Raw genomic sequence first — 23,459 nt, forward strand, 5'->3', positions numbered from 1 at the left:
CCATGTACCCACAGCAGTACCAGCTGGCTTGTGTAGGCCAGGACTGAGCATGGTGATGCATCCGCCTGGCACAGCGGCAAGGGCGGGGTTCCTGGTGGGCTCCAGGTCTGAGCCTTCAGGGAAGGAGGATGGGATCGTCTGCTGTCACTGGCTACCGTTCAGCGAAGCTGCAGAGTTGCTGATAGGGGATGAGTTACAGCGATGCAGTATGCGGCCCAGGAGACCCACGGGCCAGGATGAAGGTGCCCACAAAAGTGTCTGGGCTATTGTTCTTGAAAACTGTCAGGGGCTAACCTCCACTTCCGTGTCCTTGAGTTTCTTATGCCTACCTTGGCAAAGTGGCTTTCTTACAGTGTGTCCACAGGCAGCGCCGACATCCTTTGTGGCCAGGAGTGTGTGGAAATGTCTGTCACTGGAGGCTTGCACACTACTACGGTGCTGAACAAGTTTCTGTGGAGCTTCCAGATGGAGATAGACTGTGAACAAAAGAAGGTGGTCTACTTCTAAAAATCAGCCAATGAAATTCCTCGATGTGATGACAGGAGTCTGACTCTCAGGCAGTCCTGGTGCGGGTGCAGGATCAGGCAGCAATTGTGTGTTTCGCAGGGCCATACGCCGGGGGACAGCTCAGCGGCAGCAAACAAAAACAAGTGTTAGGTCTCCACAGTGCATCAGACACCTGTCACTTCACATGCCCAGCAGAGCCCACGGCAACCCGCCTCATCAGGCACACTGGTGTCTCTTCCCAAGTCGCTCGTGATGAGGTGACACTAAACACTACCAAGAGCCCCAAGCCTGGCTGTGCTGCCAAATGTGTTGGCTTCAAATATAAGAAAACGTTCTAAGAGCCTTTTGAATTTCAGAATTGTGGTTAGGCAAATATAAATTTAGTGATTTGCCAACCATAAGCAGATACAACCTGTCCGTATGCAAATATGTAAGTGCTCATGAAAGCAGAAGTCAAGAGATCAAAAGACCTATTGCATTAGGTCAGTCTGCTGCACACGACCTTAGTGGAGTATAAAAGAGCAAGGGTGTTACTTTGAGGATTAAGGTGCACCTGACCCAAGTTATGGTATCCTTCATTGCCTCAGATGGGTGTGAAAATTGGACATTGAATAAGGAAAACCAAAGAAGAATCTATGCATTTGAATTGTGATGCTGAAGAAGAATATCAAAAGTACTGAGAGGACAAACTGACCCATATTCTCGATGAAGTGAGACCAGAAGGGTCCTTAGCTGAAAGGACCGCAAACTTTGTCTGACACGCTTGGGCATGTGGTCAGGAGAGACCAGTCCCTGGAGAAGGACATCGTGTTTGGTACAGTGGAGGGACAGTGGAAGAGAGAAAGGCCCTGGACAGATAGATTGACGCAGGGGCTGCATCAAGGGACTCGGGTACTGGGACCATTGTGAGGACGGCACAGGACCAGACAGTGCTCCATTCTGCTGTGCACGGGGCCACGGTGGGTCGGAGCTGGCTTCATGGTACCTAACAACAGCAGCTATGTTCCTAGGTGTGGCTCTGAAGGGTCCAGTTATAGTCATGGGCTCCTGTTGGTCCAGTCAGCTGAACCTAGCATCTCTGTGGCCAGGCCAGGCTCTTCTAAGACTAGAAGGCTGAGCTGCCTTATAATCTGTCCCATAGAGGACTGAGAAAGACTTAGATGAGTCATAGTGATAGCCTCAAAGTTAAATGATGTCCACTTGATAAGACCACGTTTGCCTACCAACCGAGAGAGCTTTAATACTCTAGGTTCATGGGATCATGAGGCCCCTGATCTTGTCGCCCATCTGAGGCTCCCCCACCCAAGTATAAGACTTGACAATAAGCCAATTGGTAGGACTCCAGGACCCACCACAGCTTGTCCAGAAGGAGCCAGAATTTCATCTCAGCCCATTCCAGTCAGTCAAGCGGGGAGGTCCATGGTTCTTTTCCTTGGAGGACGGGTTGGTATGGTGCTGTGTAATAGTTATGAAGATGTAATCCTCTGTGTGACATCATGATACAGGGAGAAAACAAGGAGATTCTTAAATATGTTATCCCATTTGGACGAGCAGTCCCCTCTATGGAGCCAGGAGTCAATACTAATCCTTTGGGCATATCTGCTGCAGAGGCCCTCATGAAAGTTCTGCAAAGCAAAGGGGTCGCTGTGATGGTTAAGGGGAGCTTGTCGTAAGCCACGGCCGTTTCAAAATGTCAGAAGAAGACAGAGGGGAATCACTGCATTGGAGTGTGTTGGCAGAATACATCGCATGCACCGTGGACCGATGGAAGCACAAACTAATCGAGCTGAGAAAAAATAAAACTGAAACCCACTCCTTAAAAACAAAAATGGAATATACACAGCTGTGCTTGATAAAATCGATGTGTGGATTGTTATAAGAACTGGAAGGGCCCCCAATAAAATGATTTATTAAAAAAAAAAGGTGGAGTGGAGGGAGGGGGAAGAGCACTCAGTTTCCCGTTGCTACCATGCAGACTTGTGCCAAGGTCTCCTCAAATCAGGAGACCCTTCTACTGAAGCAAAACTTCCTCGAAATTCAAGTCAACAAGGAAGGAGAGGGACAGAAGGAATAAATAACAAGTCTTCGTTTTGTTTCGTGTGCGCATGCTCTCAGGGAAAATCTGTCTTTAGGAAAGGCCATCGTGTTTGGTAACGCGTAGGATCATCAAAAGTGAGGAACGCTCAATGCACTAGCCGGACTCTTAGTCACACCAGTGAAGTGTGGGTATGAAGATGGCAGACGCTCCCGTGAGTTGGAGCTGACTTGATGGCAACCAACAACAACAGTTAACATGCTGCTAGTGATTGAAGACAAAGCCTTGGTGTGTAGTTGGTTGCATGTTGGGCTGCTAACTTCAAGGTTAGCAGTTCAAAACCACCAGCCACTCCATAGTGAACGATGAGGCTTCCTACTCCTGTGAAGATATTCAGTCTCAGAAACAGATAGGGGCAGTTCAACTATGTCCGATAGGGTCACTATGAGCCCAAATCAACTCGAGGGCAGTGAGTGTTTTTAAGTTTAAGTGACTTAAGTGGGTGGACACTGCTCAAAATTGAATCCTGGAACCATGGTATTTCCAAGGGTCTTTTATTTTAGAAATTTCTCCAATTCAGGCAATCTGGAGAGGAAAATGTTCAGAAAATAATAAGGTACTCTGAGTAGTTTGGTGCTAGAATTTGGAGATTCTATTTTGTTGTTCCCCAAGTCTCCTTCACAGACAGGGGAGCAGTGCTTTTGAGGTTTTCTTGTTTGGAGAGATGATGCTATACCTTGATAGTATGGGTGCCCCAGAAGAATGTTTTTTTAAAAGAAAACGGAGGGATTGAGTGGAGAAGAAGGGCAGTGGAAGGAAGCCCAATTCTGGACCGTTATTGAGCCTGGCATCACCAGGCAGCTGTGTCATGAAGGGCATTGTAGGTGGGAGAGTCAATACAGGTGAACCCACTATGTTTTGGGGTCCTGAGGTCATGGCCTAAGTCCCTTGCATTTGATGTCAGGTCCCCTCCTTTGGGGAACCTAAAGGCCCTCATTGGCCTGATGCCCACACCTTAAAACTCCTAATTCCATTTTCATCTCTGCTCACAGTTGAGTGTACACTGTGAAAGCAGGATTCCCATGAAACTGTATCCAAGATATTGTTCTGCCTCGGGCTTCAGGGGTCTCCACTTGGCAAGTAGACAAACTTCTTTGTAATTCACCAACCAAGAGCAGACTTGACCGGTCCTTAGGACAGACAGGAGCAATGACAGGGAGCGGGCCTGGCCCTTTACGTACATACATTCTGCAAGCCCATGAGGTCACCTGTGGGACAGAACCAATGATGGTGCTCAGCTGAAATTCTTATTTGGGATTTAGCTTATTGCCCGGCATGTAGTAGAAACTCTATACATTATATAGTTATCCTTATATATAGTTATCGCTATCACCACTGCGTCAATTGTAGGACTACTATAGCAAAACACCACAAGCTAGGAGGCTTATAAGAGCAAAATTTTATTTTGTCACAGTTTGGGAAACAAAGTCCAAATTCAGGGTGTCTCTTTGAAGCCTCTAGATCCTATCTTGTCTCTCCTAGCTTCTGGTGACCCAGATATTCCTTGGCTTGCAGCTGCAGCGTAACGTCATTGCTTTTGTTTCTCTATGCTTCCTCTCCTTTTTCTGTAAGGACACCGCTCAGATGGGCTTCAGACCCACCCAACTTGCAGTATGACCTCATGTTCAAAGACCCTGTTTCCAACAACAGATATAAGGGTTAGGTATTCAAAATATCTTTTGAAGGTCACAATTGAATCATAGCAGCTACCATCATCCTAAAAGCTTGATGATTCCCAGTATCGAGCCAGCATGTCAATCTAATAGTAATTAAAATCCACTTTTCATTCCTTACAGTGAAATGCCAGGGGCAACCCAGGATATAGAGTATCCATATCTGGGGCTCGGTGATCCCTTCAGGCTGGGGAGGGACTATCCCTCCTCTCACCTCCTACCATACGCTTACTCAGAACCACCCAAAGAGCACCTCCACTCTCTTGTTGGATGACCCTTCCCAGACCTGTTCTCAGTGGCATCTGGGTCTCCAGGTTTCCCCTCCCATTGGCCACCTACTTGGATCATCTCACTGAAATGGGGGACCAACCATCTCAGCCTGCCAGCATGATACGGAGTCACTCCCAGAGCATTCTCTGCCCTCTGAGCATCTCAAGTCAGACCCTCCTCCTGGATTTTTGCACACCCTGCCCCATCTTTAGTTTGCCAGATCCTACCAGTGGAATTTCTGGGACCCTAGAGACTGTTCATTGCTCACCTGTGCTCACCTGTGGACCGTGTATGTAGAGGGGGGCCTGTTTGTGGGGTGGGTTCATGAGGGACATCTTCAATTTGCTGGCCTGGGAAGCTAAGAACCTCGAATCTACTTTCATGAACAGATTTTTTTTCTTTCTCCCCTTCAACTACCATAAATACTCGAATATAAGCTGGCCCAAATATCAGCCGAGGCACCTAATTTTATCACAAAAACGGCCTTTAAAAATGTGCTGAAAAACTAGGCTTATAGGCGAGTGTAAAGGGTAATTGGATGAACTAAGTCAGACATGTTAGCCCACACCCTGAGGCTTCCTCCTCATCTGCTTCCTGGGACAGGCTTTCCCACCAGGCCTGGGAGCCAGCAGGCGGCATAAGATTGGTGCCAGCAGAATTCAGAGGGGGTTCCATGAATGCCATGCAGTCATGAAAGCCTCAGCATGCTGGGAAAGACCAAGCTTCTGCCCCAGCCAGGATGTGACCTTGGAGCTCAGAGGTCACATTGCTGCCCAAACCTCTCTGTCCTGACTTGTTCACCCACCGACCTCCGGGCGGACCTGTACTGGGGAGGGCTCCAGGTGGGGCTCTGGGGCCAGCAGAGGTGACACAAACTTGCTTCTCTCTTTGGCGGTTCCCTTTGTAAAATAATCCTAGAGTCAGCATTAGGACTGAGTGACCTGGGCGAAAGGGATAGAAAAGAATATATTTCGGTTTTATAGTTCCATCGGGACATTCAAAATCCACTTGTTTGTCTAAACCTGTTTAGTGAGTCCTTCTGCAGGCCTGATCTCAAGCCTGACGTGAGGACATGGATAAAAGTGTGATCTCTGCATTGGCAGCGCTCACTGTCCAATCAGCTTTTGCAGCTTGAAAGGGACGAAGAACAGTCTATCAGAGTAGAGTCTAAGTTTGTTGTGCTGTGGTGGTTGCATGCAGTTACAGTTCTAGAAGCTATGCCACTGGTACTTCATCAGGGCCATCTGGGGTAGATAGGTATCAGCAGAGCTTCCAGACTAAGACAGACAAGGAAGAAAGGCCTGGCAATATTCTCCCCCAAAATTAGCCAATGAAAACCCATTGGATCACAACAGAATGTTTTCCAAATTGTCAATGGCTAGATTAGGAGACTCACAAACACTCTTGTCTGCATCCCTATAATTGGGAAGATGGCGCAGGGCCGGACAAGGGTTTGTTTTGTTTATGGGTGACCAAGTTGAGTCCAAGACAGCTTGAGAGCATCTAACAACAAAGCCACCCCCTCAGACTGCAGTGGCAAGGCGTCTCAGGAGAGCCGGCTGGCTCTCGGGGAGTTACTCAAACAGTTGTAGATGCACAGGCTATTGGAAGGGGCTTAGTGAAAGGCTTGTAATCTACAGAAAGATGTATATTGCGACCATCTCGGTCACTGATAACAGAGGAAAAAAGCAACCAAGGTGAAAGGACTTTCCCCGAAGGCCAAGTAGGGGCAGAACAGCCAGGCTGGTGGAGCAACCTAGGCAAAGGTGCATTCTGGGCACTGGACTGTTTCAGAGGGCGCAGAAGCGGTGGTTTGCACCCTGCCTGTGATGTGGCCCTCATTTGTTCTGGCCCCCTGGGCTCCCTTTCCTTGCTTTCACCCTGTTTGAATTCTTTCGGAACCTTCTTCCCACATTTCGCAGCCTGCAGCTTTTACCTAGCAGCAGGGAGACACTAAGCTTCTTAGCAAAATTCATGAAGACCTCCTGAATCCTTTTTCTTTCCCTCTGCACCTACCGCCACTCAGGGCTGCTCCCAAACCCACCTTCAAATGTCTTCCGCCTATCAGAGGCTGCCAAATGTTTCCCCAGCCTAGAGGCAAGGGAATTGGTATATATTTGCAAAGGAGAGCAATTTGGGAGTAAACCAGGAGAAAGAAGCCCCTAGAATCCTGCTAATCTGAGCTATGTCCTTTCCCTGCATGTCTTTTCCCTCTGCCACCCACTGGGTGAGCAAGGGGTGGCATGCTGGTTACCTTTTATTGGGGCCCATCGGACTGCCCAACTCATACCTGCGCCTGCACCGTGCGTGACCATCTCCTCATTCTCTCATAACATCCACTTACCTTTCCCTCCCCAGATAAGCCCTGTGAACTCTACTGCTTACCTCTCGGCAAGGAGGCCCCACTGCTGGTGGCTGACAGGGTCCTGGATGGCACCCCCTGCGGGCCCTACGAGACAGACCTCTGCGTGCACGGCAAGTGCCAGGTGATGTGCTCTTCCTGTGACTCACTGGGGGCTTTGGGCAAGGGGATTCCTCCCTGATGGTGAGCTGTGGTGGGCATTGTGGCCTCCGAGCCCTTTGGGGAGTGGGTTTTCTTAAGAAGGCCCTGGTGGTGCTGCCCCTGCAGCTGGCTAGCACCGGGGTCTCTGCCCGACCAGGAGCTGAGGAAGTGGAAAGTAGAGGGCATTTTATCCTCTCAAAAGAATTCATTAATTAAGCTAAAGTAGTTTAGATATCATGAAGGAGCCCTTGTGAGAATGTTGATGAGGCACTGATCTGCGAATGGCAAGGTTGGGGGGTCAAGCCCACCAACCGCTCCACAGAAAAATGAGGCAGACTGCCTATAAAAATGGACAGTCTTAGAAACCTTCGATAAGGTCAATATGAGTCAGAAGGCCTCAGTGGCAGTAAGTTTTTAGGTAAAACATTATGGTAAAGAGAGAAAGTAAGTAGAATGTAAAGAAAGAAGAAGCTGGATGTATGTGATCTTGGATGTATATGATGTATACATATGATCTTGGATGTATATGATCTCGGAGAAGTGATATTCTGTTTGCATACAAAGGGAATAGGAGAGCTCGGCAGATTCCTTTGTAGGTAAGACCCAACAAGGTGAATATTCATGGTTCTTAGGGAGCACTGCACCCACCGAAATACTGTCTCCAGAACCCTCCTAATTTTGGATTCCTGGGACTCATTTAAAAAGTAGAAATGTCATTTAAAAAGCAAAGGGAAGTGGAGGGAGAGAGGAAGAAAAGGAAACACAGAGAGACAAAGAGGGGAGTTGGGAGGAAGATGCAGGTAAAAGGGAGGGCAGGAGGGAGGAGACTCAAGCTCTGTCTGCGCTTCCACTTGCATGACAAAGAGGCCCAGGGTGCTCCCCCTCCTGGCCCTCCCTGGTGCTGACTGAAGAAGCATCCTGCAGACGTGCTGAGGCTGCATCAGCAATGCTGGGTGGCGAGTCAAGAGACTAGGGATGATGAGATACAGGAGCTACCACCCTGGGTCATGTCCAAAGTGACCTGTTTCCTGATGACCCAATTCAGCTAGCGTGGGAGACTGCTGCAGGCCCCCAGGGCCATCCTCTTAATGGCCGACCCCTGCCCCTTGTCCTGCCTGTGCCCATAGGAAAGGAGCCCACCGAAGGTGAGAGGAGATGGTGGGCCAGCTGGCAGGCAAAGCAGAGTTGGAAGTGCCAGCAGGGCACAAGAGAAGGACAATCAAGCCTTTCTTCAGATGTTAACTAATCCCCACTTGTTAACTACCCTCCACTCATGGATGTTTCAGGAGCCTCTTGGTTTTCTTGGCAAACCAGTTTCTGAAATCCAGGTGGCCGTTGATACTTCAAGGTTTCCACACCTTCCAACATGGGCACTCCAAGCCCATGTCTACCGCTCTGTTTCAGAAAATATCACAGAGAATCCTCATCTCCCTGCAGTTGAGCCAGAGAGCAGCCCGTGTGCTCAGGCTCATGGTACCTTCGGGCCAGGTTGCTCTCTGCCTTCCTGATACCAGGAGAGTAGTGAACACTCAGTGTGTGGCTGAATGGGTCAAAGCAGAAGACATAGACACCGGGTAATTTCCAGGATAATTCTTGAAGCAAGCTGTTCCAGACTTAATACAATGGCCATTTTCTGCAAAACCCTAATCAGCCCCAAACTTGGATATTTCAGGGGAAAGCTCATCCATGTCCCTCAGCTCTGCCTGGTTTCATTATCAAACAGGCCGGTGTGGCGGGAAGCACATAAGTTGTCCTCCCCGAGACGGATGTAGTGACTGGTGGTGAGGGTACTCGGAGCTAAGGGGGGTCCTGTCTGTTGGGCAGTATGAGTACATCCTTCATCATTGTGAAAACGGGTCACTGATGGCACGTCTTCCTAAACTACTGCCAGCCACGGGCAGCACCTCTTTCTTCCCTCGGTGACGCTCCCACATGGGGCACCCTGAGCGCAGTGCTCCCTTTCAGTTTTTAGGGCGGCTATCACATGCCTTACATGCCTCCAGTAGGAGCTTCCTAAGTGAAAGCACTTCCCGCTAAACGGAGGCCTTTCCCGAGTCCGCTGGCAAGCGCGGTCTGTATGGCTCGCTGGATACAAGTCCAGCTTCCAGTGCCCAGAGTTTGTGCGACCTTCCGTGACCTTCGCTCTGATCACATCTTTGTCAACTACGGAGCTTTTCCTGTGCTGTGAAAGAGAAACCTATAAAGCAGTGGTGAGATGCTATACAGCAGCGGTTCTCAACCTGTGGGTCGCGACCCCTTTGGGGGGCTCGAACGAACCTTTCACAGGTGGCGCCCGATTCATAACAGTAGCAAAATTATAGTTATGAAGTTGCAACAAAAATAATTGTATGGTGAGGGGGGGTCACCACAACATGAGAAACTGTATTAAAGGGTCGTGACATTAGGAAGATTAAGAACCACTGTTCTAGAGGGTATTTTGAATAGCTCTGAGTTTATTCAAATAATTCCTCAGGTCACCATTGAACCAGAGGTGGCTTTGTCCTTGAGTGTGATGGGAATGACCTTGAAGCATATGTCCTCTCCCCTGATTCATCTCAACGCCTCCACCACCACCAGCATCACTGCACTTGTTGGCTGGTACAATGAGCCTAAGAGGGCACTGGTGGTCCAGTGATACAATTCTCACTTCCCACGAGGCAGACACAGCTGCATTTCTTGGCTAAGGCACCTCATGCAGTCACTGCCCATCTGTCAGGGAGGGTGTATTGGCCATGATGCTGAACCGGCTTCCACAGACCTTCCAGTCAAGGATGACCGGGACAGAAGGCCCGAGGAACTACTTCTAAAACTGAGCGAGTGAAAACCTTATGTATCATAGCCGTCTGAGCCTCGCTGAGGAGTATTCAAGACTGGGCAGCATATCGTTCCATTGTGCGTGGGATGACCATGAGTTGGAGGCTGACAGTGAGACAACTAACAACAGAGACTGACTGCAGCAAGATTGGCAATGACCCTCAAGACAGGGCCCTAGAACACAAAGGTACAAAGAATGGCATCTTTCAGGATGCCTAAGGAAGGCTGCTCAGCCAATTAGTGAAACCTTGGCTCCTCTGATTCTTGTCCCCCGATCTTCCCCTTGGGATCCACCTCCAAGCCAGCTCCCCAGCGCTAGCAGAGGTGCCTGCACAATTCAGGGAGGTGCGACAGCACCCTCCTGCAAGCACCTCACAGGATGAAAACTTGGGAAATAACTTGCTTTGTTAAGGAAGCTAAAAATGCTATCTGGAGTTTTCTAACACTGCTCTTTCTTAAGAGAGATATTTGAAAGATTAACCGTTGCCCACTTGCAAGTACATATATTTTAAAAAATTATTATAGTCGTGATATTTTAATTTCCTTATGCTGTTATATCACAGTACCAAAAATGTGTGACTTTAAGTCACAGAAATGTATTTTCTTGCAGTTTAGGAAGCTAGACATCTGAGTCCAGGGGAACGTGCCCCGTTGACACAGTGGTTTAAGTGGCTGGCCACCATCAGAAAGGTTGACACTTCCTACCCAATGGCCAATCCGTGGGAGAGAAATGTGGCAATCTGCTTCCCTCAAGATGTATAGCCTTGGATATGCTGTGGAACAGTTCTAATCTGCCTCATAGTATCTCCATGGGTTGAACTCCACCCAGGATTTGACTTTTTGGGGTTGACTCTATTAACTCTGAGAGAAGTCCCTTGTCCTCTTGTTAGTTTGTATTCCTTGGTTCCTTGGCAATCTTTTTGTGGACTGGAGTCTTTCTTCTCCCATCTGGAGTTGCTTTCTTCCACACCTAATCTGTTCCTTTGTACTTCAGAAAAGATTGGTTTAAGACACATCCCACACGCCTTACTTACCTAACAAAGAAAACGATTTCCAGTTAAGATCACAGTCAAAGTATGTTGTTGTTGGGTCTTCTGGTCAATTTACAACTTACCTTGACGCATGTAACAGAGCAGAAGAGCTATCTCATAGAATGTTCTAGGTTCGAATATTTCTGTGGGAAGATGACCATGTCACTCTCATGGGAGCCGCTGGAGGGGTTTGAACTGCCAACCTTGCTGCTAGTAGTAGAGTGCTTAGCCCATAACACATGCTTAATGCAGTTTGGCAATAAACATCATTGTTATTGTTAGCTTCTGGGTCCATGCTGACATATGGTCAACCCTAATACAACATCACGAAACACTGCCTGGTTTACCAGGATGTTTGAGTTGATCCTTGTGTCTATAAATCCACTTCACCTTTGCTGGCCCTCTGATCGAATAAACACAATATCTTCTTCCAACAATTGGTCTTTCCTAATAAGACAAGCAAGTCAGACAGTGTTCTGATGTGCCCATTTGGGAGTGTTGGTTGACAGTCTGCATTGAGAAGCTCCCCTGGACTTGCTGGTATTTGAAATACTGGTGCCATAGCTTCCACAACTCACAATTGACCATAACACAACTCACTGACAGATGGCAGAATCAACATTCCCTACTGCTGTGGAGTTGACAACAGCTCATGCTGACCCTATTGGGGACAGAGTAAAACTGGACTCCACAGGGCTTTCAGTGGTCATAATCTTGTAGAAACCGGCCTGATGGGCTTTTTTCACACTATGCTGCTGGATGGATTTGAACCACCAACCTTTCAGTTTGCAGCAAGTACAGACTGTTTATATCACCCCACCATTAATGATTACTACCTTTGGCACCCAGAAACAAAAATAAGACAATAACTCTGATTCCCATAACTTCTGTCTTGAGCTACTGATGTGAGGTGGGTGGAGACTTGCTGACTTAAGGATTTACCTGTTGGGCTGTGAACGGATCCACACATACTTGGCTGCTCTTTAATGCTTTCTTTGCTGATGCACACTAGCAACCAACATCATCTGACTTGGGTAATGTTTCCTTAGACCATAACTTTATTATGTATCCTGGCCTTGATAAATACCAAAGCATAATGTATTCAAGCCTGTATCATCAGCACAAGGATCCATCTGATTAACCTGTGAGAGCCTTTGATTGCATATGGAAAAAAGAAAAAAATGGATAAATGGATGTTGGGGCATATTCTGTTTTTAGTTCTCCAGTGAATATGCAATACAGAGCCCCCCCCCCTTTTAAAGATCATTTTATTGGGGGCTATTATAGCTCTTATAACAATCCATACATCAATTGTATGAAGCATATTTATACATATGTTGTCATCATTATTTTCTAAACATTTACTTTCTATTTGAGCCCTTAGTATCAGCTTCTCTTTTTGCCCTTCCTCCCCTACTCCCACCCTCGTGACCCCTGGATAAATTTTAAATTATTATAATTTTCATATCGTACATCGACCACTGTCTTCCTTTCCTCATGGTTTCTGGTGTTCGTCCCCCTCTGGGGGTGGGGGAAGGGATGCTAGTTTTGTGTCAATCATTATGATTGGTTCCTCCTTCCTCTCCTCTTTTCCCCACATTACTCCTCATCTCTTGGTATCGCTGCTTTCACTTTTGATCCTGAGGGCTTTATCTGAACTGGGTCCCATGTGTCCTGAGGTCTTATCTGTACCAGTGTAGCTCAAAGTGGAAGGCAGGACTGGGTCATGATAGTGGGGGGTGAGGAAGCCTCAAGGAACCAGAGGGATATTGTGTGTTTCATCGGTGCTACACTGTGACCCTTCGGTGAGGGATGTCCTATTGTCTACAGATGGTTTGAGGGTCTCTGCTCCAACCCTGTTTATTCTCAACAATATGTTTTTTGTTTGTTTCTTTGGGGTCTTTTGATGCCTGTTTCCCGATCCCATCAATGCCTCATGATGGCACAGGCTGGTGTGCTTCTTCCATGTGGGTTTGCTGTTTCTCTGTTAGACGGACACTTGTTTAACTTCATAGAGCTTGTTTAACAGGCTGTTTTTATTATCAACTTATTTATTGGCTTCCCACTTTCTGTGGCAAGATCAAATAAGAATTTGGGAGAATTGTGAGACCACAGTTTTGTTCTTAGGGGTGCTCCTGTTGGTGGGTAGCATTGAGTCAGCCCCTCTACAAAGGAATGCAACACTGCCCAATCTTGTACCATCCCCATGATCACTTGCAAATGAGGCCATTGTAATCCATATGGTTTTGATCAGCTGGTTTTAGGGAGTAAATCACTGCTGAAATCTGTTGAGAATCTTGGTGGCAATCAAGTCTCCACTGACAGATGAGTGATGACTGTGCTTGAGATACTTGGGCTAGGAATAAAACCCGGATCTCCTAGTGGAAGGTAAGAATTGCACTTGGAGGCGATACTGCCCTCAGGGTACTCCTGGCTAAAGAAGGAGTAATGAGCACACAGGAAAATGTTCCAAACTTTGATATTTGGGCTCCTGATTGCCCAAAAATAACAGCCATTGAATCAATTCTGACTCAGAGAGACCCTGTAGAGCAGAGTAGAACTGCCCCTGTGGTTTTTCAAGGCTGTAAATCTTTGTAGGAGTAAAAAACCTCATCCTTCTTCTGAGGAGTGGCTAGTGGTTTTGAACTGTTGACCTTGTGGTTGGCAACTACCTTTTCCTATTTCAGGCCTTATAGCTGACACTGAGGAGTCCCCTGGTGGCGTAGTGGGTTACAAGCTGTGCTGCTAAACTACAAGGTCAACAACACAAAACCACCAGCTGCACCTCAGGGGAAAAATGAGATTATCTGCACTGTAAAGATTTAAAACCTCAAAAAGATGTAAAACCACTCAATGGCAGTGAGTTTTTGTTTTGTTTTGTTTTTGTAGCTGACATCCCTACCTTGTGTGTTGTTGATACTGAGCTCTTCTTAATAATGGTGCTTGAAATTCTGAAATAATTCCCTGTAAGCCCTGTATCTGACTAAATCTCTATAGAAGTCTCTAAATTGGAGGTATCGTTGTGGGATTGAAGCCAAGGAAGCCATAACTGTAACAGCAGGATTCTTAGTACAAAGACATGAAAAGAAGACTGGTTCCTTAGGGAAACTTCAAAGGGTACAAGTGAGGAGCTGACTGAGCACGCTGAGATAGGTGAGGGGCTGGGTTCAGTGTGGTGGGATGGTCTCCAGGCCCATCCACCGCACCACAGAGAGACTCCGAAGGCAGAAATTTAGAGAATTCTTCTGGAATTTAGAGTAGCCTCTAGTCCGGAATCAAAGCCTTCCCACAACAAACGCCATCTCAACGTCGATCTCAAATGTCGATTTTTCATAGTCAGCCTCCTTGCTTCTCTGTCTTTCTGCCTCTCATTCTTAAATATGAATAATTAACTGGCTTTCACCAGCCATTTGAAGAAAGGCAGCTCCATAGACCGAAAGCTCAAGACAAACTCACTTGGAGGAGAATGGAGATCATTTCAGGAGTCCAGGTCCAGAATGCACACATGAGAGTTTGCTAAGATAAACTAATATTGAGGTACATTAAAACTCAAATACCTTGTATTTTTGTATGCATCAATTCGGGGAAAAAATATGTAGTTTAGCAAAACAGGATTGGAATCAAAAAGTAAAAGTCTTCAGTGGAAATTAAAACAAGAAAGCAGGGGTTCCTTCCAACCTTAGAGGTCAAATGCTGTAGTAGTTGGATGATAGCTATTAAGTTGAAGGAGGAAGAAGTGACTCTTCTCCCAACCAGGAGAAACTAACAAACAAACAAACATAACAAGCTGTACAATAAAGTTCTAGTTCAAATATCACCAAATTAAACTATAGCAAATTAGGGGAGGGGGCCACTGCCAATGGGAGATGCCAACGAGTGCAGTATAGAGAATGCTTTCAGGAAAGCAAAATGTCTTCCAATTTCCCCAGGGCCCAGCTTGACAAGAGGCAATATGGTATGTTGGAGGGGAGACAGAGAGTGGTCAGTTACACATACTAATGTGGAAACCTAGCAGTCAAGGTGAAGGACAGTGAACAGCCATGAGGGGGTTGGTCTAAACACAGCAGAAAGCACACAAGGTGGGTTTTATTCATTCACTCAGCAAGTACTTACTGAGTCCATTCCACATGGTCATCGTGATGATGGGTACCTCATGCTCAGTGGGAGCCAGGAGGGAGGGGGTCTGGCCCCCTATGAAAAATCAGCCAGTGCAAACCCTGCAGAGCACAGTTCTGGTCTGTCACACATGAGTCACTGTAAGTTGGAATTGAGGTAATGGCAACTGGGAAATCCATCTGTGGTGGCTGTGATGCTGGAAGCTATTCCACGAGTATTTCAAGTTCCAGCAGCGTCACCTTGGTAGACAGGTTTCAGAGTTGCTTCCAGACTAAGACTGAGAAGAAAGGCTGGGCCATCCACTTGCAAAAGTTACACAGTGGCAACCCGGTGGATCACAGAAGAACGTTGTGTCCAATGTAGTACTGAAAGATGAACCCCAAAGTTGGGAGGCATTCAAAACACACCGTGACAATAATGGGCTGAAGCATACCAGTAGTCATAAAGATGCCACAGGAGGAGGTAACATTGTGTTCTGTTGTACATGGGGTCCCATGAGCCTGAGCCAACTCTTAACAATAGTAGCGTCTAACACTCGGGTCAACATCTCTAATCAAAGAACCCTTTGCCACTGTCAGCTCCCCACACCTGTGTCTGTGGTGAACTCTTCCACTGAGCAGTGATGCTACACACATTGGTGTCACACACCAGGAGGCAGTCAGTTGAACAGGGCTCTGCCACCACAAGCTAGGCATTCTCAGGCTTGCTTTACTAGCTCCGAAGTGGGTAATGGGAGTTCCTAGTGCTGGTAGAAATGTAACCGCCAAGGATCACGAGGCTAATGTGGAAAGACTTTAGAGAGTTTAGTACTTGGAGTTTCCTTAGGTTTGCTCGACTGGTTCTCTTGGAAAAGCAGCCTTTATAAATACAACTTTTAAAGTTCTCCTAGCAGTGAGAATGAATGGCTTGAATTGAATCCTATTGTAGCTTCCATTTGGAAAAAAAAACACAAAACAACTCCAGCCGCTGCCAAGAACATTCTATGTTGCTTGCATTGACTGTAGCAAAGGAAGAAAATGCCCTTGTTAGCAGATTTATTGGGCTATTGCCCTTTTGCTCGCAGACTAGTTTTCAGATTTGTTCTGCTCGGGGAGTTTCTGTTTGTATATCCAGCCTTCAGACCAGATGGAGCCTAAAATAGCACCAAGTGGAGTGGGCAGCACCGACAACTGTCCCAGTACTATGTCTTCCCAAGAGTGAACTTCAAAGGCAGTCCCTGGTCATCCCTGTAAATCTGACCCTAGAAGCCCTCTTGAGATGGTAGTGCACTTAAGTTCTGCACTTGGTGCTGTGTTCCCCCAGGAAGAAGCGTTCCCCTGCAGTCAATCCTCCTGAACCTGGCTCCACACATCTCCCACCACGAGGGAGTGTGGAAGGAAGCCAGTCTTGCCTAATTTCTCCCTCCCCATCTTCTTTTTGAAGGGAAGGGAAGAGGCCCTGCAAAAGGGAAAGGAACTGAGGGCAGCATTCTGTGCTCAAGATGCCCTTGACCCGCAGGTTCTGCCCATCCTGGTGAAGGAAGATGCCCCCCCCCCCACTAGCTGTCACCCACTCTAGGAATGGAGCCTGAGGACTGCGATCTCAAACTAGAGATGTACTTTTCATAGCCACCTTTGATTGAGATGAATATTCTCCCCTTCCGAACGGGGACACAGAGGCTTATAGATGAATCTGTAATTCTGTTCGAGCCTCTGCCTGGTGACTCCAATCTAAAACATACTATTTGGGAGGAGAAGCTGGCTGCTGACTTACTGGTGTAACCCAATCCTAGTCATGAGGCCAGCTAGCAGCAGTTTGAAGTCAGGGCTGAGCATATGTTTGCTCTTGGAAATGAAGTTCTAGCCAACCAGATTTTTTTTCTTTAATTAAAACAAAATGCTGGGTAGGGTAAGAGAAGGAAATCACAAGGCAGTTTTCCACAGCACTCAGTTGGCCTCTGGCAATTCAGCAAGGCTCTAGAAAGACCCAGCGTCCTTGTCTCAGTCTTCTGGGTGAGGCGGGATCAAAGTGTAACCTCTGTGCTTAGGTTCAAGTGAAGATCAATTGGCAGTTCAGCACAGTTGACTGCCAGGCCCTCAGTTGAAGGTGTTCCGTTTGATGAGACCTGTGTCCTGATAGTGCTGCCCCACTGAGGCTGTGATGGGTTTGCGCAAATACAAGGACTCCTCGGGCATACACTGGCTTCCTTCAGGAATCCCCATCTCAAGGGTTCTTGTCCAGCCACTAGCCTCCTCGCTGCTTTGCCGTCCTGTTCCATATCCCTCCAGAAACCCGGAGCCGACGATGGTTCTTGTTCAAGGGTTACAGAGAACGGAAGCAACAGGGGTCGCCTCCCCAGTGGGAGCTTCATTCACGGCCCTTTCTTTGGGGGCATGACACATCACCTACAGTAAACAAAGACTGAAGGTGCGTAATAAAATTTCTTGACTCGAAATCACTTCCTCCAAGAGGATGATCAGACGGTGTGTTCATTTCCGAAAACATCACTGGCTCCCCAGCACGTGAGGTCTGACAGTACTGAGCTTCTGAGAGAAAGGAAATACTGACAAGAGCATTTCCCTGTGGGATTTGCCTGTAGGCAATATGCTTGGAAATGAGGTAAAGGCTAGCTACTGGCAGCCCCAGTGTGCTAACATACCAGCAAGCAGCACAGCTCTTGAGGGATGTCAGATCCTTGCTGGCCTCTGCTTGACTTTGGCTTGGTCCCTTGGGGGTGGGGGGTGGGGGTGGGGTGGGCACTATAACCATTGCATCTTCCTCAGTTTTAACTCGACTCACAGCCATTGAGTCAATGCAAATGTATAGAGACTCTATATAGGATTTGTAAGGCTGTAAGTCTTTAATCTTTATGGGAACTGATTAGTCTCATCTTTCTCCTAAGGATTAGCTGGTAGGTTTAAACCATCTACCTTGTGGGTAGCAGTCAGCACTTACCTGAGAGGGTTCCTAAACTTTGGTAGAGGGTTTATTGGCGCCATGCAGCTTGCTTTGGAAAACTGAGATCTGCTCTTCAGCAAGTGTGAGAAGTCTTCTTGATATTATGTTGTAGGTGTGATGGGGAGAGCCAGGGGGGGCAGGGCAGGGAGGACAGAAGGACCGGCCTCTGCTGTGTTGGGTCACCATTCTGATGCCGGGGGCTTGCCTGGCAGTGCAGGGCCTGAGAGGGCTTTTGTTTGGATCTTTCCTCAGCGTCTCTTTTTTCTTTCCCACAAAGATTCCCTTTGGGGAAACTCTTTAAAGAATAGAGGTCCCCTTATCTGGAGGGCATTGTAAAATCCTCCTGCAAGGGAGTCCTTTGTCTTGTTCTCTTGAAATCCCCAAGACAACGTCAGTGGTGACAAGGCAACCAGGCCTGAACCCTTGCTGCCAAGTGACTTTCTGGTTTGGAAATCGAGGTTTCGGATGTGCGCTTTCCTTCCCATACTGAATCTGCCGGACACTAGGTGGCACCCTTGTGAGATTCTAGGGTGGCTCCTCTTCACGTGTCTTCCCTGGGTAGCATACTGGGCCTTCTCCTCGTCTCTGTACTCACGACATTGTGGCATTACACAGGCCAGCACTTCTTTGGAAGAGATTTTACCCTTTCAGAAAGGTGTCCTTGGATTTCCATCTGTGCTGAGAATAGTTGAGAGAGTGAGCCAACCTAAGTCTCAGGGGAGAGACTGAGCCACCAGGGCTCTGGAGGCCTAGGATTACGTCCTCTGAAAAGCCCCCAATCAGAAGCACAGAATAACAGACCCTCTCATCCTCTCATTGTGTAGAAAATAGGCTGTGATGGCATCATTGGGTCGGCCGCCAAAGAAGACCGATGTGGGGTCTGCAGCGGGGATGGGAAGACGTGTCGTGTAGTCAAGGGGGACTTCAACCACACCCAGGGCTCTGGTAAGTATTAGCCAGCGGGGCTCAGTGACATGGCCAACACCGCCAGATCCTCTGCCCAACAATCAGGTGCTCCCTGTGGGTGTTCCCTGCATTTCTCAATGAAAAATGCTTCCGTTTAATGATTCCGAAAGGCAATGAAAGACATTTTAGCTCAGATTGTGTCTTTATTTTAAGCTTCTAGAAGTGGGTAGTTTGCCTGCCCTCAATGGCCAGCTCCTAACCACCTTGAGAAGTAGTTGTCCAGACCCAACTTGTTCCTATGACGCCTCCCAACTTCATGTCCACTGTGCTTTGATGGACACCAAGAGAAGGTGACTCCATTTCCACCAGATCTCCTCGGCAGTGTCACATTTCCTAGCATAAAAGTATGGTATTACCTATGTGTATCTATAGAATGTTCTTGGAAGCTGGGTTGATCTTAGCCACTGAGACTCCAGGGTAACAGAGTCTCCTACTTCCAAATATAAAACTCCCCTCAACAGCATCTTTGGGGACTTTATCAACTGAAGTTCCTAAGCCTTCTTCACCTTCCTGCTTGCTTTGTCCAGAGGAAGGAAATGGCTTTCTGCCTTGGGAGAAACCAACATGTGATGTCCAAAGATGCATCTATAGTTGATCCTTAGGGAGGCATGAGGCAGGCAGCACACTAGGAGGGGTGCCGTTACTTACCTTGAGCCCCACGTTGGGCATCAAATGTAGTGTTCGGTGACGATGCAGGGCAGAAATGAAGACGCGGACATGGGAAATGTGGTTTAACACCAGCGAAGGGCTGACACCTCTGTGCTGGGTGTAGCCCAAATGGCTGCATGCACGGTCTTTTATTTTCTCAGCTAGCTAAGGCATGGGTTAGTAATCACATATGTACTTTCTCAAAGTAAACAAAGAACGAGGGAGCAGACTAAGCACTAGGTTCTCATAACAAACTGCATTATCAGGAGACCTCAGACAGGTCCTGTTCCCATAATTGCATCCAAGCCGTTTGCAGCCCAGGTGCCCAGATCTTCCCTCATGTGCAAGGAATATCTGGTGTCCATGGAAACAGTCCACTGCCCTCAGGCTCTGTTAACTCCTTCAGGTCCAACAGGGTGCTCTCCTCGGAGCCCTCATGGGTGTCCAGTCACCCTGCCTCAGCCCGAGAGCTAGTAGCACAAACCTCAGCACTATCCTTGTCCCCATCCTGAACAGGCAACTTATGCCCCCTATTCCCAGGTGCCTTGAGCATAGGGTGAATGGAGATTGGAGCATATTCCAAGGGTTCAACTGGTGTCCCAAGATAGGGCCATGTAGTGAGTAAATTATAGCAACTCAGACTTTCAGCATGCAGTGTTCTCCACCAATTGTGCTTTTGTGATGACCCAATTTTCTTTCTTTTGAATACCAAAATCATTATCACTTCTCCCATAGTTGTTCAGTTGAGTCCCACCAAATATGAGTACAGAATATGGCTACGTTTCGAGGCACTGAAGAGACATCGTGTATGCCTCCTCCTTTCTCTATTTGGATGAGACTTGGTCTACAGTAAATGTTTCTTCGAGATAATCCGGGGGCAGGACAGCCTACTGCACCAACATTTTGCAGGATGTTGGAAAAGAAAAACCAGAGGCAAATACAAAAGCCAAAGCATTAAGCTGCAGAAGGGCTGCCCAAGAAGGGCTGAGTTAGCAACTTTAAAGGCAAGTGGGAGACTCTGTGTCTGCCTTCTGAGATGACTGCTCTCGGAGCTGTGCTGTCCTGGACAGGAAGCACTTGCCACCAGAGTATTTATAAATTTTAATTCATTAAAATTAAGCAAAATTAGAAATTCAGTTCCCCTGCCTCATGGGCCACATTTCAAGTGCTCAGAGGCCGTAGGGGGCTAGTGGCCAGCAGAGCAGAGAAAGAGCACTTCTGTCATCAGAGAAAGTTCTATTGGACTGTGCCGCTTTGGTCAATTCTGCCCTGGTTCTACATATCCTATGTTATTTTCTCTGTGGCTATTGCATCCTGCAACACAGATCAGAACGAAGCCTCTGCAGATGGCAAAGACCTTCTGTTTACCATTGATTAACAAAGCAAACATTAGAACTTTACACCTAAATCGTGCTGAAATCCAGTAAATAGAGGCAGGTAGAATATAGCCATAGGCTATTGTCCAGAACGCAGAGGAAGGCCACACACACACACACACACACACACACACACACACACACACACACGGAGCAAACCCAGATCCAGGCAAAAGCTTCGCCCATTCGCCATTTGGGCGTGAGTGGATGGAGCCATATGTGGTCCACGGTAACCCCCTACTTTTTGCTTCATTCTTCCTTTCCTAGCTGGTTCCCCTCTCTGTAGAGGGTGTAGGTAGGTGGTGTGGAATATACAGCCTTCTACCTGGAAAGAGCAGACCTGTGCATCTGCAATGTTCAATCCCCCGTGGAAGGACAGATAAATGGGGTGTCTTCCCCCCCACCCTCCTGACTTGTGGCTTAGCATGCTTCGAGCTCCTTAGGCAAAAAGACTTTAGCAAGCCTCAGAGAAGAACATGAGTAGCTTCCCACCCAGACCCACTGCCAGTGAGCTGATTCCCTCTCCTAGGGACTGTCTAGGGTTTTGAGGCTATAAGTCTTTATGGGAGCAGATATGTCTCTTTCTCCTAAGAAGCAACTGATGGGTTAGAATTATTGACCTGTCAACCAAGACTGCCTGTAATCGTCTGTCATTATGAGTGGTTGACAAATTTAAAGAATATACCTTTTCAAATCTTCATGGCTAGGGAATGTCTGTTGGCAGAAACTCATTTAAATATGGATTCTGTTAATTTAAAGTATGTGTGTGTTCTGTCTCACACAACACTCTCCACTTTTTCATTGAGGCTGTAATTCAGGTGGAAATGCTTAGGATAGAGTTGTTCAATCTGTACATGTAACAAAGTTCTTTCAAGGATGTTAATAAATGCCTGAAGGTGTTAAAGGCTCATCTTAAAACAAGCAGCCATTTAAGTGAGGAGTGCACCTGCCTGTGTGATCCAAGGACTGTAGATAATAAAAATCCAAAAGCAGAGAAAGAAATTGTATTAGAAAATTCTGAGCACCCAGTTTTCAGAAGCCTATGGATGACAGAGAAAGCCCAAAATCCATTTGCAGAATCCCCATGTGGATTAAGCCTCTGGTAAATTCCTTCAGCCCACTGATTGACCGGAGATGTGACTGCCCTTGCTATCAGAGAGAGTGTATTGAAACGTGGATTACCGCAGGTGTCCAAACTGAAAACCAAACTTGCTGCCACTGTGCATTCCAATTCTTCGTGACCCGATCGGACTGGGCAGGACTGCCCCTGTGGGTTTCTGAAACTGTAACTCTCTACAGGAGTAGAAAGCCTCCTCTTTATTCTGCAGAGAGGCTGTTGGTTTCAAACTGCTGACCCCACATTTAGCAGCCCAGGGCATAACCATGGTGCCACCAAGGTTCTTATGTTAAAGCAGATGTATTTAGGTTAAAATTGCAACACTTTATCATTTATTTTCCTTTTTGACCCATGTTAAATTTGTTTTAGTTTTCTGTTTTGTTTTGTTGTTGTTATTTTATATGATTTTCCTCATATGAAATCCATGATAGGTAAATCTATAGAGACAGTAACTAGATAAATAGTTTCTTTGGAATATACTACTGGAGGTTGTAATGAGTACAAGAATGAAGAAAGAGTTCTAAAATTGTGGTGGTGATGGCAAACTCGTTTTAATAGATTTAAACCATTTACTTGTATATGTGAAGTACATGCCAATAAATAAATGGCCAAAGGGCGTGCTACTTGGTGGTAATCTCAGCACAAAGGCACTCAATCCCCGCTCTGTGAGTCATGTGGGAGATGATAGGTCTTATCTCCCTCAGATAAGTGCAGAGAGGTACCAGTACTCTGTGGGTTCGGAAGACTACTCTCTCATGCCTAGAACCTGCTTCTGCTGCTGCTTCTCTGCCATTGCTTAGATGTCAAAACTGGCTTCTAAATCAAGGTGCTTCACTGTGCAGGGATCTCAAGGTCTGAGGACTTGCTCCAGCCCCTGGATCTTGCTGGTAGTAAGACACCTCATTCTGTTTCTGAGAGGGTTTATTTTATATACAGCAGGATGCCAAGCACAATGGACCTTGTTAACAAGCACTCACAACTGAATCCTATCAGTATCTTTTCCAACCTCCTGCCCAGGCCCATCTGGAAACGGTTGTTTGATAAGAGTAACAGAAACTGTGGCTAGAAGAACCACAGGATGCAATTTGCTGCCCTGAAGTGTGCAGAGTTCATTTGCACAAGAATGAGTCACCAACTGCATACCTACCATATTTTCATTAAATACACACCTGTAATAATGGACTAATTGAGTGCATATACATAGAGATAATGGTAAATAACCACACACAAGTCCATTCCTCAATAAAGACTTACCATATATACTCGTGTATTAGCCAAGTTTTTCAGCACATTTTTTAAAAACATTTTATTAGGGACTCATACAACTGTTATGCCAATCCATACACACATCAATTGTGTAAAGCGCATTTGTACATCGTTCTCAAAACATTTTCTCTCCACTTAAA

At 46.9% G+C, this 23,459-nt stretch overlaps 1 protein-coding gene across 1 annotated transcript in view; it reads left to right on the plus strand.

Annotated features, from left to right (window-relative positions):
* The window catches only part of ADAMTS17 (ADAM metallopeptidase with thrombospondin type 1 motif 17), a 432,408-nt gene that overhangs the window by 280,395 nt on the left and 128,554 nt on the right, over positions 1 to 23,459 (plus strand). The window contains exons 14-15 of the mRNA XM_045296468.1: positions 6,904 to 7,031; positions 18,771 to 18,891. Of these exons, the coding sequence (XP_045152403.1) occupies positions 6,904 to 7,031; positions 18,771 to 18,891 (249 nt within the window). The remainder of the gene's footprint in view (positions 1 to 6,903; positions 7,032 to 18,770; positions 18,892 to 23,459) is intronic.

The sequence above is a fragment of the Echinops telfairi genome, unplaced genomic scaffold (genome assembly GCF_000313985.2).
Source record: "Echinops telfairi isolate 266 unplaced genomic scaffold, ASM31398v2 ScPeMD7_7409;HRSCAF=8447, whole genome shotgun sequence".
Classification (NCBI taxonomy): domain Eukaryota; kingdom Metazoa; phylum Chordata; class Mammalia; order Afrosoricida; family Tenrecidae; genus Echinops; species Echinops telfairi.